The sequence below is a fragment of the Diabrotica virgifera genome, chromosome 4, assembly GCF_917563875.1.
Source record: "Diabrotica virgifera virgifera chromosome 4, PGI_DIABVI_V3a".
Classification (NCBI taxonomy): domain Eukaryota; kingdom Metazoa; phylum Arthropoda; class Insecta; order Coleoptera; family Chrysomelidae; genus Diabrotica; species Diabrotica virgifera.
The window spans coordinates 218,262,331-218,276,796 of NC_065446.1; the positions used below are offsets into that span (position 1 = coordinate 218,262,331).

General features: G+C 34.9%; 2 protein-coding genes across 2 annotated transcripts in view; one reads left to right on the forward strand and one right to left on the reverse strand.

The window, feature by feature from the left end:
• LOC126883301 (xaa-Pro aminopeptidase ApepP-like) overlaps positions 1-14,466 on the reverse strand; it is a 445,329-nt gene that overhangs the window by 284,196 nt on the left and 146,667 nt on the right. The gene's annotated exons all lie outside the window — the stretch shown is intronic.
• Positions 1-14,466, forward strand: part of LOC114326791 (catalase-like) — a 33,969-nt gene that overhangs the window by 12,025 nt on the left and 7,478 nt on the right. Inside the window, exons 4-5 of the mRNA XM_028275224.2 lie at positions 6,339-6,553; positions 13,524-13,826. Of these exons, the coding sequence (XP_028131025.1) occupies positions 6,339-6,553; positions 13,524-13,826 (518 nt within the window). The remainder of the gene's footprint in view (positions 1-6,338; positions 6,554-13,523; positions 13,827-14,466) is intronic.

Below are 14,466 nucleotides of genomic sequence, written 5' to 3' on the forward strand. Positions count from 1 at the left end.
TCTGCGTTTTTCCTTTAATTTTTAGATTTTCAGTCTGCTTTTATAAAAAAATAGTTGTTTTTAGAACTCTTTAACGACGTATTCGTATAATATAAGATTTATGGATTACCGTCGAAGGCCGACATGATCAAAGAAAAAAGAAGATGTATTTGTTGACTTTTCTAGTGACTTTCTCGGATGTGAACCTGTCTTTTTAGTTTACTCCTCTTAGTTAAAAAATAAACTATAGTGACGTCATACATCTGGATGTGATGACTTAATCGATGATTTTTTTAACGAAAACAGGGCTCGTGTGCTAGCTTACTTGAAAAGTTATTAAATTCTCTATTCAGCAGTATAAGCAAAAATATAATTATTCATACAGGGTATCCAAAAATTATTTTTGAATTAAATTAATTGACACAAGAAGAAGAATGTAATTCATATAATTCAAAATATATTTTATTTTTCACAGAAAATAGAAAAAAAAAATGTTTTTAAAAAACAAACATTTCTTCTCGCTTAAATTAAATCTTCAAAGTGCTAAGCGACAACTGGGTGGCAGATTTAACAATGAATTTAAGCGAAAAGCAATGTTTAAACATTTTTATATGTTATTTGACAGCAGTAAAATAAATTCTGTATTAAATAAATGACGTGCACTCTTCGTTTTGTGTCAATTAATTCAATTAAAAAAATTTGAACACCCTGTATAAATAATTATGTTAATTCTTATATTACTGAATAGAGAATTGAATAGCCTTTCAAATCAGCTGGTACACGACCCCTATTCTCATTTAAAAAAGTCATCATCAAAAAATTAATCGATTACGTCATCACGTCTAGATGGATGACGCCACTAGTATGATATATGTATGTATATGCCAGAAAAATCATAATTTAAAAATAAAAATCGACCTCTTTCTTGACTTATTTCGAAAATCGCTCATTCGAGAAAAAATGAATTTACTCCTTTCACTTACATCATGCTGTATATTAATTTTAAAACAATTTTCTCCTTAACAAGTTCAACTATTACTAGCACTTATTTTTAAAATAATTAATGGGATTATGGAATACTTGACTGATTGATTCTGAAAGTCCCATTAAGACAAAACTAATTTTACTCTCTGACAGAATGACTGACGTAGTATGCCATATGTTATGTAAAATTAGAAATGAATTTTACAAAAAAAGGATGGATGGAATGAATTAAGCCTGAGTGGTATGAAGATGTCAAAGGGATGTAGGTTGGAACGATAAAAACATGAGAGAGAGTAGTAAAGTTACAAGCCCTATATTAGACCTTGACCCATTAGTATATTTATAAGCAACAACATGCCAGGAACTAGTAATCAACAAACAGTCGAATATACAGTGTGTTCCAACGAATATTTGACCCCCACCCCAGAAACTCAAAAACCAAGAGTTTCTTCACAATAAAAAACACGTCAATTTGTACTGGACGGGGGAAGAATTTTCATGCAAAATCCATGCCCTCAAATGTAACACCCCACCCCCCACTTTTTTTTTAAAGCAAGTGTAGTCGAGTGGCACATTATTTGAAAGGTATATTTTTTCTCTATACGGCCCTCTATTTTTTTAATTTGCGGGATAACTATAAAGATAATTTTGGATTTAACTAATTTATAGTAAATTTGTTAAGTCCAAAATTATTTTCAAACTTATTACGTAAATTAAAAAAAATAGAGTGTCGTGTAGAGAAAAAAAATACCTTTCAAATGGTGTGCCACTCAACCACACTTGCTTTAAAAAAAATCTGGGTTGATGCGGGGCAGTAGGGGGTTAAATTTGAGGGAATGAATTTTACATGAAAATTCGTTCCCCTCCCATTATAAATTGACGTGTTTTTTTTTTAATTTTGAAGAAGCTCTTAGTTTCTAAATTTCTGGGGGGTCAAATTTTCGTTGGAACAGACTGTATATCAGCCATAAAGAAAAAAAAAACATCATAACCGAAAAGACAAAGATCGGAGTGTACTATTTAGTAAAATATAAAGAGAGAGATCAATCCAATACTATTATGAATTGCGCTAGTGAATAATATTTAGAAAAAACGCACACAAGAAAGGACACATACCTAATGGTTGGTCCAATTCATTGTTCATAGCTCTACCTAAGAAGACAACAGCAAAAACCTTTGCTAATTATAGAACTATCAGTTTATTAAACCATTTGTTGAAAATTTTTCTAAAGGTAATACATAGCTGTATCAACAATAAATGCGAGGAATACCTATGTGACACACAGTTTGGTTTCCGTAACGGCTTTGGAACGAGAGAGGCATTGTTTGGGATGAATATACTTGCTCCAATATGTCGTGATATATCTGTAGACATTTTTACTGTTGTTTTATTGACTTCCAAAAGGCATTTTGGTATTATAACAAATCAGTTAAAACTTATCCAGGTGCTGACATTGGGTCTGATCACAATCCCATAGTAGCTGTAACCCAGTTAAAATTGATACAGCCCAATTACAAGTCGAGAAAGTTAAGGAATCAGTTCAAAGACAACTGAACCAAAATTTGAATTGGGAAAATATCGGTGAGAATGTCGATGAGGGCTTAAATAAAAATAAATAACAGTAAAAGAAATCTGTGTGAGAAATTTACAAGGCAGGTCAAAGCTAAAAAAGCAGGGTTGGATGACACAAAACATATTGGATTTGATGGAACAACGGCGATTAGCGAAAAACAACGAAACACTTTATAACAGCATACAAAAAGAAATTCGACATAAAATACGAGAAGCAAAGAGTCAACATCTAGCCAAACAGTGCCAAGACATTGAAGAACTTGAAAACAAATATGACACGTTTAACATGTATAAAAAAGTGAAAGAAGCGGCTGGTATCTTCAATAAGAAACAAACTGCATTGCTACAAGATGAACATGGTAAAGTAATATTTGAGGTAGAGGACAAACTTAAAAAATGGGAAAATTACGTTACGAACCTATTCGAAGACGATAGGAGTAGTTCAACCACCCAATATTACTAACTGCGACGGACCCCTAATAACACTCTCTGAGGTAATAATAGCCATACAATCATCAAAAGATGGCAGAGCGACTGGTCCTGATGAAATTCCAATTAAAATATACAAGCTTATACATGATAGCAATGTTTTAGAGGCTATAATTTCGTTTTTCAATACCGTTTATACCAGCGAACAACTTCCTAATGGCTGGTCTAATTCACTGTTTATAGCTCTACCTAAGAAAACAACAGCAAAAACCTGTGCTGATTATAGAACCATCAGCTTGTTAAACCACTTATTGAAAATTTTTCTGAAGGTAATACATGGCCGTATCTACAATAAATGCGAGGAATACCTGGATGACACACAGTTTGTTTTCCGTAACGGGTCTGGAACGAGAGAGGCATTGTTTGGAATGAACGTACTTGCTCAAAGATATCGAGATATATCTGTAGACATATACTGTTGTTTTATTGACTTCCAAAAGGCTTTTGATCGTGTTAAGCACTCTATATTGATCGAAACTCTACTAAAAGACATAGGCTTGGACGGCAGAGATGTTCGAATAATTGCAAATTTATATTGGAATCAAACAACATCAGTTTTAGTAGAGGGTGTGGAATCACAGGCTCTTAATATTAAAAGAGGAGTACGGCAGGGACGCCTCTTGTCACCACTGTTTTTCAACGTTTACTCCGAAAGAATTTTTATAAAGTAATAAGTAAACAGCAGCATATAAAACCGTCTATATATGTAAATAATACCAAACTTGAGCAAGTTGATAAAATCGTTTACCTTGGACAGCAACTAAATTGTAACGCAGAAAGTCACGGCGAAATTAGATCTAGGATAGAGCAAGATAGAGCCGCTTTTAGAAGGATGTCCAAGGTGTTATGTAACAGAGACCTAAAATTGGCATTGAGGATCCGCCTACTTCGCTGCTACGTGTTCTCGGTTTTACTTTATGGTGTCGAGTCCTGGACTGTGAATAAAATCTATCTAAATCGCCTTGAGGCTTTCGAAATGTGGTGCTATAGAAGAATTTTAAAAGTTTCCTGGGTGGAGAAGATTCGAAAATCCACAATACTAGAACGTCTCAGCAAGACTACTGAGATAATAAAAAGCATCAAGCAGAGAAAGATGGAGTACTTCGGACATGTAATGAGAGGTCCCAAATATAGGTTGCTACAAAATATCATGCAAGGAAAAATAGCAGGCAAACGCAGTCCAGGACGAAGAAGAACCTCATGGTTGAAGAACTTGCGAGATTGGTATGGTGTTGATACAAGCATGCTATTTAGGGTGGCAGTGAATAAAATTAAGATAGCTATGATGGTAACCAACGTTCTGAAAAGACATGGTACATGAAGAAGAAGAAAAGGTATTTGATCGGGTTAAGCACTAACAGAGACGTTCGCAGAATTGCGTAATGGAATCAAACATCAGTTTTAGTATACGGTTTGGAATCACAGGCTCTTAATATTAAAAGAGGAGTACGATAGGGATGCTCTTGTCGCCCCTGCTTTTCAACGTTTACTCCGAACGAATTTTCAGAAATGCACTTTCTGGAAAACAAGAAGAAATAGTTGTGAACGGTGAAGTCATCAATAATTTGCGATGTGCGGACAACACATTACTATCCAAGCTTCTACTCAAAAAGATCTGTTGTATGTAAACATTACTTGATAGTGTTGTTAAGAGTTGTAAGGAAGCAGGCCTGGATCTGAACATACGGAAAACCGAAATACCCATAGGAAGTAAACAAGAGAATATAAAACCGTCTATGTATGTAAATAATAGCAAACTTGCGCAAATTGATTACCTTGGATATAAATTAAATTGTAATGCAGAGTCACGGCGAAATTAGATCTAGGATACAGCAGGCCAAAGCCGCTTTTAGAAGGATGTCCAAGGTATAATGTAACAGAGACATAAAATTGCCATTCAAAATCCGCCGACTTCGCTGCTACGTGTGCTCGGTCTTACTTACTTACTATAGTGTCAAGTGTCGAGTCCTGGACTGTGAATAAAATTGATCTAAATCGCCTTGAGGCTTTCGAAAATTGGTGCTATAGAAGAATTTTAAAATACAACCAAGAGCTCAGCAAGACTACTGAGATTATAAAAAGCATCAAGAAAAGAAAGCTGGAGTATTTCGGACATACAATGAGAGGTCCCAAATATAGGTTGCTAAAAAATATTATGCGAAGGAAAATAGCAGGCAAACGCAGTTCAGGACGAAGAAGAACCTCATGGTTGAAGAACTTGCGAGATTGGTATGGTGTTGATACAAGAGTGCTATTTAGGGTGGCAGTGAATAAAATTAAGATAGCTATGATGGTAACCAACGTTCTGAAAAGACATGGTACATGAAGAAGAAGACACAAGAAAGGCCGCCGAAAGGGACATAGTTGGTACAACAAATCAAAAAATCAAAATAAATATCACTAAGAATAAGTACCAATTCTCAATAAATATACTCAAATTACTTATAATATACAGAGCTGTTGTAAGTACCGACAAAAAGTACTGAAGTCTTAAGTACCAGTACTTATTCAAAGTGGAACCAAGTATAAGTACCAGTACCAAGAATAAATAAGTACTTAAGTGTTGAATGGTATCCTTAAGTATTTCGGTTAAGTAGTACTTGAAAACAGTAAATTTAAGTACTACGTATTAAGTAACGGATTTATGTAGTTAAGTACCTACGATTAAAATATTTGGTGCATAAATATCGAGTTCAAATACAAGTACTGACACATTTGTTTTAAGTACTTGTGTAAAAGGGAAGAAACTCATATATAACAGGAACATTTCATTGAAATTAAGGATTAGAACACTTAAATATTACATATTTGCAGTACTGTTCTATGAAATGGAGAGCTGAATGTTTAAAACAGGAACATATAAATAAATTACAATAACTTTACCAAAAGAAAAATAAATAAAGATACTCAGACTAACGGAAATATTGTATTATAGATAATAATATTTATTTGTCGGTTACGGGAAACCTGGCTGACGAGTTCTAAAAGTACGAAACAACAATGTTTTTTAAAATTATTAGAAATATAATTGCAGTAATTGCTAATACTCAAGAACTTTTCGAAAAGGGTTTAAGTACATTTCGAGTACTTAAATAATTTTTATTTTTTTAATTGCAAGTAAAACTATACTTAAAACAAAAAGTACTAAGTACAAGTATTTGTCGGAATACTTAAAAGGTCAAGTACCAGTAAAGGTATTTTTTGGAGTACTTAGAGTAATGTACTTAAGTACTTAAAAGTACTTAAGTACATGTCGGTACTCACTACCGCAGCTCTGATACTATATTTATCACATTTTCATGTTTTCTCGTAGGAATCCAGTAACCCATATTAGACCAGACTACGACATGTTTTGGGATTTCATCACGCTTCGTGAAGAGTCCATGCACGCTGTTTTAATGATGTTTGCTGATAGAGGAATTCCCGACGGTTATAGACACATGCATGGTTATGGTGCAAATACGTTTGCCTTTGTGAATGCCCACGGAAAACTGGTTTATTGTAAATTTCATTATTTAAGCAATCAAGGTAATAGTCTAGTAGCAACATAGGGGTCCCGTGGGCACTTTTAGGTCGCCGCGATTTGATGGTGGAATTATAGGTTTTTTGGGTCGCTGAATCAAAAGGAAGTGGTTTGGAAAGCCAGCTATGGTCCGTTTAATTGTCATTAACAAATTATTGGAAAATTAGGTGTTTTTCAGGAATTATTAGAAGCCCTTTAAATAAATTGATAGTGTTAAGGTCTTCTCTGGTATATTTTTGGTCGTTGAATTGAATGCGACTAGTCGCGATTATTCAAAATAAGTTCTTATTTTGTTAATATCAAAATAATTGTTTATTCGCCGAAAAGCTCGAAATGCGTTATCTACAGCAAGTTTGTAGTCTTTTTCATAGTATTTTTATACGCATAATCAATTGTCACTAGTCGTGGTAGCTTAAACCACCTTCCGACTTTGTTATTAATAAATTATTGCAAAAATAATGGTTTATAGTACGTACGTTTACTCACGGTTTTTGCTCTAAATTAAAAAGAAACCACCTGGTATGACATGAAATTTGGCATGCACGTAGCTAACATGTCAAACAAAACAAGTGATATTGTGCTGATGTGTGATTTTACCCTGCGGGTGAGTTGCACCCCGTTTCGGGGGTGAAAAAAGATACCTTTAAAATATGTCCGGAATTGGATAAACTGTTTAATTCTAAGCAACTTTTGTTCTATACAGCTTTTTCACCAAGTCAATACTTTTCGAGTTATTTGCGAGTGAATATGTTCATATTTCACCAAAAAGGCAAAAATAACTCTAAAAGTATTGACTTAGTGAAAAAACTGTATAGAACAAGTTGCTTAGAATCAACCAGTTTATCCACTTCCGGACTTATTTTATAAAAGTTTCTTTTTCACCCCCGAAAAAAGTGAAACTGACCCCCAGGGTCAACGCAGACATCGGCACAATATCACTTGTTTTGTTTGACATGTTAGCTACGTGTGTGCCAAATTTCATGTCAATCCAAGTGGTTTTTTAAAATCTAGAGCAAAAATCGTGAGTAAACGTACCATAAACCGTTATTTTTGCAATAATTTATTAATAACAAAGTCGGAACATGGTTTAAGCTATCATGGCTAGTGGCAATCGATTTAGCGTATAAAAGTACTATGAAAAAGACTACAAACTTGCGTAGATAGCGCATTTCGAGCTTTTCGGCGAATAAATAATTATTTTGTTACTAACAAAATAAGAATATATTTTGAGTAATCGCGACTAGTAGCATTCGATTCAGCGACTAAAAATACACCAGAGAAGAGCTTAATACTATAAATTAATTTACAGGGCTTCTAATAATTCCTGAAAAACCCCTAATTTTACCATAATTTGTTAACAACAATTAAATGGCACCACATTTGGGCTTGCAGACCACTTCCATTGGATTCAGCGACCCAAAAAACCTATAATACCACCATCAAATCGCGGCGACCTAAAAGTGTCCACGGGACCCCCTATGCTGCGTCTAGACTAATAAGTTCGTATCCATTAATTTATTCAAGATATTCCCTAAATATCATAAAACGATCTAAAGCGGTCTCCTCTATACCACATAAATGGTATAGAATTAAAACATGGCACAAAATATATTTTGTAAAAAGTGGAATAAACACTTCTGTAAAAGAAAACTGAAACAGAACCGATTAAAATGACTTATGTACGAGTAGACTGTGTTACAAAGATACAACCAAACAACAACTAACAGGTAGCAATATTTTTTTTTAATTTGTTACAAAATATCAGTTTGTAGCAAATCACTCCTAAATGTATAGCGTGTCGAGCCTAGTAGGTCCACTTCTCCTCCATCTCTTCTTCTCCATCGCTTTTTTCCTCCAATTTGTGTCTTTGGCTCTTTTTAGATCATCTACATCCATTTTCCACTTTGTTCTGAGTCGATCTCTTCTCTGGCATCCTCCTATTGTACTTGACTTGAATTTTCGGTAGTCTACCTTCTGACATCCTCTTCTATATGTATCCTAGACATCTTAGTCATTGAGTTCTTATTGCTCCTTATAGTATGCTGGGCTCCCCAACTCTCTCAGATCTTCATTATTTTGTCCTTCTAATCCAAACGATGTTCTCCATTTTTCCTAAAAATATTTTCCTTAGTAGTTTTTGTTCCCATATCTGTACCATACCTTGTTGTTTTTTATTTAATGTCCATGTGTCACATATGTTGACTATCAGTGCTCTATTTTGGATTTCTTCTTCTATATTTGGTTTTCGTACAGCAAATTTCGTACAGCCTTTGTTATACACTCACCCGGCACGAAATTCCGCCACTAAAAATTTTGATTAAGTTTGACAATGTATAACTTTATTATTTGTACTCTGATTTTCAAGATTCCTGAATCAGTTTGTAGGTACATACATGTATTGATGTCGTTTGTTATTATTGCGATAAAAAATTTTTTGCTTAGATGGCATTATACGGGTGTGAATGGAAGCGTTGTATTTTCTCCTAACTTTAAAAAGGTCTGTAGAAAAATTTGAGGGCTGATTTTGTTTCATACCCCTTTCGTATTATCTTGGAGGTATCATTAAGATTTTTTTGAATTATCCGAATATCACTTTCACGTAAGAGCTGGAAACAAAAACACAGTTTTGAAGGTCTATTTAATTAAAAATATCAAACGCACTAAAATGAACAACACAAAACAAACTTAACAACAAAACAAAACAATTGACTGATCGCAATCTGTTTGGCATCGTAAAGATGTGTTATCCTTGCCTGGGGAATAGCCCGATATTCCTCTACCAAGGCCGTAGCTGTACCAAATTTTCTGGAGGCCTAGGATGACGGAGATTCATCCCATAAATGCTCAATAGGATTGAGATCTGGGCTGCATGCGGGCCATTCTAATCTTATCAATCCAACCTCTATTGAGGATACGTATGTTTATGAACCAATCAGTGTTTTTATTTACAAAAAATTGTACAACTCTTACAAGAAAAGAGATATTCGAATAATTCAAAAAGCAATATTTTAGTGATGCCTCCGAGTTAATTATGATAGGACTATAATGCCATGTAAGGAAAAATTTTTTTTACCGGAATAATAACAAACGATATCAATAAATCATGATTATAGAAACTGACGCAAGAAGCTTGAAAATCGGGATACAAATACATAATAAAGTTATAAATTGTCAAACTTAATCAAACATTTTTAGTGGCGGAATTTTGTGCCGGTAAGTGTAAAAATGTATTATTAGTTATTTGTACTGTTAAACAGTGGCGGCTCTACGGAAAGGGAAAACATCCAAAATTACAGAAAAAAAATGTTCAAACATAAAAATATATTATCTGACATGAAACCGAAACCACAGAAAGACAAATTCAACCAAATAAACACGATAGTTAGGAAATTAAGGGAACTTAATGCCTATAAGTTATTACGTATGTCTTTTATGTAATCTGAATATATCTTTTGGTTGGTTTTTCATTGGAAGTTCCCCCTAACGCAAAGTTCCCCTCCCAATACAAATTTCTAGATCCGCCACTGCTGTTAAATAGTTTCGTCTTATATATTTTTGGTCTGTGCATTCCATGTAAATATTTTACTTTTATTTTACTAATATATGTACATAGGTCTGGATCCCGCGTATGAAAAAAAAGTTGATTAATAGCAAGCTGAAAATTTGTTAATAGCTTAAGGGTGTTTAGTCGGACAAACTTTGATATATGGGAACACTGGAAAAGGGGAAGTTCTAATTGTGGAACAGGTTAAAAATTTGGAACGGTCAGACCACGAAAACGGCACATGTATGGTGTCCGACAGAACAGACTTAAACTCTCTGAACAGAGAGTAAACTCTCATGCAAAAATCAGACTGCTATTTATCACCAAATGGGCGTTTTAATGAGTGGAACATGTATAATATTTCAAATGACAGGAATTATGACAGATGATAAATAGCAGTCTGATTTTTGCATGAGAGTTTAATCTCTGTTCGGAGAGTTTAAGTCTATTCTGTCGGACAAAATAAATGTGCCGTTTTCGTGGTCTGACCGTTCCAAATTTTTAACCTGTTCCACAATTAAAGCTACCCCTGTTCCAGTGTTCCCATATATCAAAGTCTATCCGACTAGACACCCTTAAGCTATTAACAAATTTTCAGCTTGCTATTAATCAACTCTTTTTTCATACGCGGGATCCACACCTAACAGTCTTATTTATTGCTTTTCTTCAAATTTTTTAGTTATCAGTATCGCTTTCTGTTTGCGTCTCGCTACTATTCTTATATCTACAGCGAACGCCAGGTATTGATGCTTTTTATGATATGCATAATTCCCTTTCTGTTGATATTATTGGCTTCCCGTACCTCGTTTTCCAGAAGGAGACTAGAGAGAGAATAGATGGAAGTGGGTCGCCTTGTCTTACTCCTTCATTTACTAGAAAATTGTCTGAACTCTCATCATTTACTTTTACTTCAAGTGATTTATCTAGTTCCTTGATTTTTGCTTTATCAAATGTTTGTTTAAAGTTTATAAATAGACTCGAATCTTTCCTCTAGTATCTCTTTCAGCAAGAATTTGTTCTGTTGTAATTCTTCCTTGTCTAAAACCCTCGTGGTATTCACTATATCTTCCTTTCTTTTTTTAGTATATTTTCACATATACACAAATATGACCTTCTTCTTTCTGGCATGATTAATCATGTTATTAGTAGGCTACTGTCTGTTCATTGCCATCAAATTTTCCCCGGACGATGAGGTCCAGCATTATCGCGATCGTTTTGGTGGTCTACCCTGTGGCATTTTACCTACTGGGTTATTTGTTTTCAGTGGCGTAGCGGGCGTGGGTTACACCCGGGGTGGTAATCGATGGTGTCACCCCAAATCCTAAAAATACAGTGACTCTCAAACGCCACTGTATTCGGTCCTGAGTTAGGTCTTCATTTAGATTTCGAGAGCTAATCGCTTTCCTAACTCCCAGATTCCAGCTCTGTGGTGGTCTTCCTCGTTTTTTTCTTCTCTGGGGGTTTTTCTGGGGGTCACATCATAGTTTTTTTGGCAATCTTTCGTCCCCCATTCGGTTCACATGCCCACACCATATGAGCTGTTTTCTTTCAATATCCTCAACTATAGTGCCCTTTACACCCATTTGTTGTTTTATTACTTCATTCCTTATTCTTTCGGCTCTTGATATTCTCATCGATCCTCGGATGGCACCCATTTCCGTGGCTTCGACCTTTTTCTTATATTTCTCGGTGTTACCCCAAATCCTAAAAATAAAGATTGTTAAAATCATCTGCTATCTTGGTAAAACTCACAAAATATTAAAACAGCCAATTTCAACTGTTCACTGTTCGTGGAAAAGCAAAGTGTGTGTGTGCACAGCCTCGAACAATGAAGCCATATGAATGGACTGATCTGGTTTCGAGTTTAACATTGAATAGGTCAAAACATTCCAACATATCTTTTTGAAGTTCGGCTCGAATTGTAAGTCCTATATCGGTAACTAACTCATCATCCATTCGTTTTCGACGTCGAATTGTTTTTAGGTGGAAATGTCTTCGTCCTCATATTTTGTCGTGGCAAAATCTATGTATTGCTTCATTTATAATATCATTACGTTTTTCTTCAATATAAAGACGAAGTGCCCCTATTTTTGTCGCTGATTGATCAACGGTTATGCTTTTACTTTGCAATTAAATTTGAAAAACATTTATTTCCCTTAGTACATCATTCCAAAACAGAAAGGTACCCTAACAAATAAATGTGAAATTATACAAAGCGGGCATAAGGTTATGTGCAGCACCTCTGGTGTATAAATTTTCTTGTTGATGAGAGAATTTCTCAATTGAAGCAACAACACTATAAAAATGTTCTGCCAATATTTTAACTGCAGCCAGCATAGTGTGCAGTGACTAAGAACTCCAACGTGTTATGGAAAGTCGCTTTAAGGCTGATTTATCTTAGAACGGGGCGTGCACGATACGTGCCGTGGAACAATAGAAAGCGCACCTTCCGGCTCCGTTATCGCTCCGCCACGTTGTCGCTCCATCCCGTTGTAGCATAAACCAGCCAATGCTTTTCATATCAGACGATCTTCAACGTACCACGTAAGACAGCCGTCCCGTCCACGTCCCCGTTGTAACATAAATCCGGCTTAACAGATGTTTTGCTGTGTTTAACAAGCACTTCCCAACAGCGAATGGAAACAAATAAAAAAATTAAAAATTGCTTCTACAGTTCCGAAAAATGTTAAGATGTGTTTTGTGCAAAAGAGTGCTGGCCACATAAATTAATTGATCAATAAATCCGACGAAAATGGCCTTTTTGATTTTTGTTTTAATAATAGCTTGTATTCCTCCATGTACGCCGCTCATAACAGTTAGTTACATTATCATATCCCTGTGAACGGCACTTCATAATATTTCTACACCATCAATTTAAAGCTTCTTGAGAATTTCGTTACTTAGATCAACTTAGATTTACTGCTTTTTTCCTTTCAACGGAAAAAATCCAAGAAATGCTTCTTCATTCATTCTTTTGTGATCGGGTCTCACGGGTGTCACCCCTGAACGGGTGACACCCGGGGCGGACGGGCCCCTCCCCCACCCCACCCTACCTACGCCACTGCTTGTTTTTACCCTTTAAAGAAGTCTGCTGTCCTCCATTCTCTTTATATATGTTTGTTCCAATATTTTCGTCTCTGTCTGACTCAACTTCCTATGTCTTGTATTGCACAGTTTTTTGTGATGTCTTCACTTTCTTATTCTGTCACGTAGAGTTTTGCCTTGTATATTTCTTAGAACATAACCTAATTCCTATGAAGTAACAAAAATTTTTTAATAAATTTTTTTATACCATGTTTGAATTCTGATAATATTTTCACCAAATTTGTCTATATACCATTTAGAGTATTTAGACGTAAATATAGACAAGAAAAAATTAATAAAAGTAAAGAATGCAAAATCTTTATTCTAACTCTTAACGATATTTTTAGGTATCTCAAACTTGATGTCAGACCAAGCAGAAAAACTTGCAGGTTCTGATCCCGAATATCTCATTAGAGACCTATACAACGCTATAGACAGTGGCCAGTATCCATCTTGGAATATGTATGTGCAGATTATGACACCAGAGCAAGCAGCCAAAAGTTCTTATGATCCTTTTGATGATTCCAAAGTGTGGTTACATGCTGATTATCCTTTAATTCCCGTTGGAAGGTTTGTCCTGAATAAAAACCCTACAAACTATTTTTCAGAAATAGAACAGATTGCGTTTGATGTTTCTCATTTAATACCAGGTAAGTTTAAATGGTCATAAAGTAAAGATTCAATATTTCTTGTATTTTATAAGGTCTATTCGTGGAGCAAATCCCGAACTTACCCAGAGGGAGAACGCCTGCTCATTACAAAAATGGGCGTTCGATAAGGTCGAATTTTTCCCTCTTCGCACAGTCATTGAAGCTTTTTAGCTCAGAAGTTTTTTACTCTGAACCGATTTACATGAAATTTTGGAATTAGGCTTATCCTACCCTTAACTTCAAAAGTGATATTGACCCGGACTCCGTTTTCACCCTGGGGGTGGTTGCCACCCCTTTTCGGTGATGGAATTTTTTTTTTTTAAATAACAGATATCGGTGGAAGACCTAATTTTAAGCAAAAAATGTTGTATAAATTTTTTTCAAAAACCCAATACTATTCAAGTTATTGGCAATTGAAAATTCGGAATTTTCTCACGATTTTCAACAGTTTTTTGCTAATATCTCCAAAAATATGCATTTTAACGATAATATTATAGTAAAGAACATTGTAGCAGGTAAAAAAAAAATAAACAAATTGGTTATTTAAAGAGTGTTCTAATTGCAATATTAAGCGAGATATTGAAGATCAAAACCGTTTTTATTTTGTGTGAAATTTAATCGATGTACTCAATGCCATCTA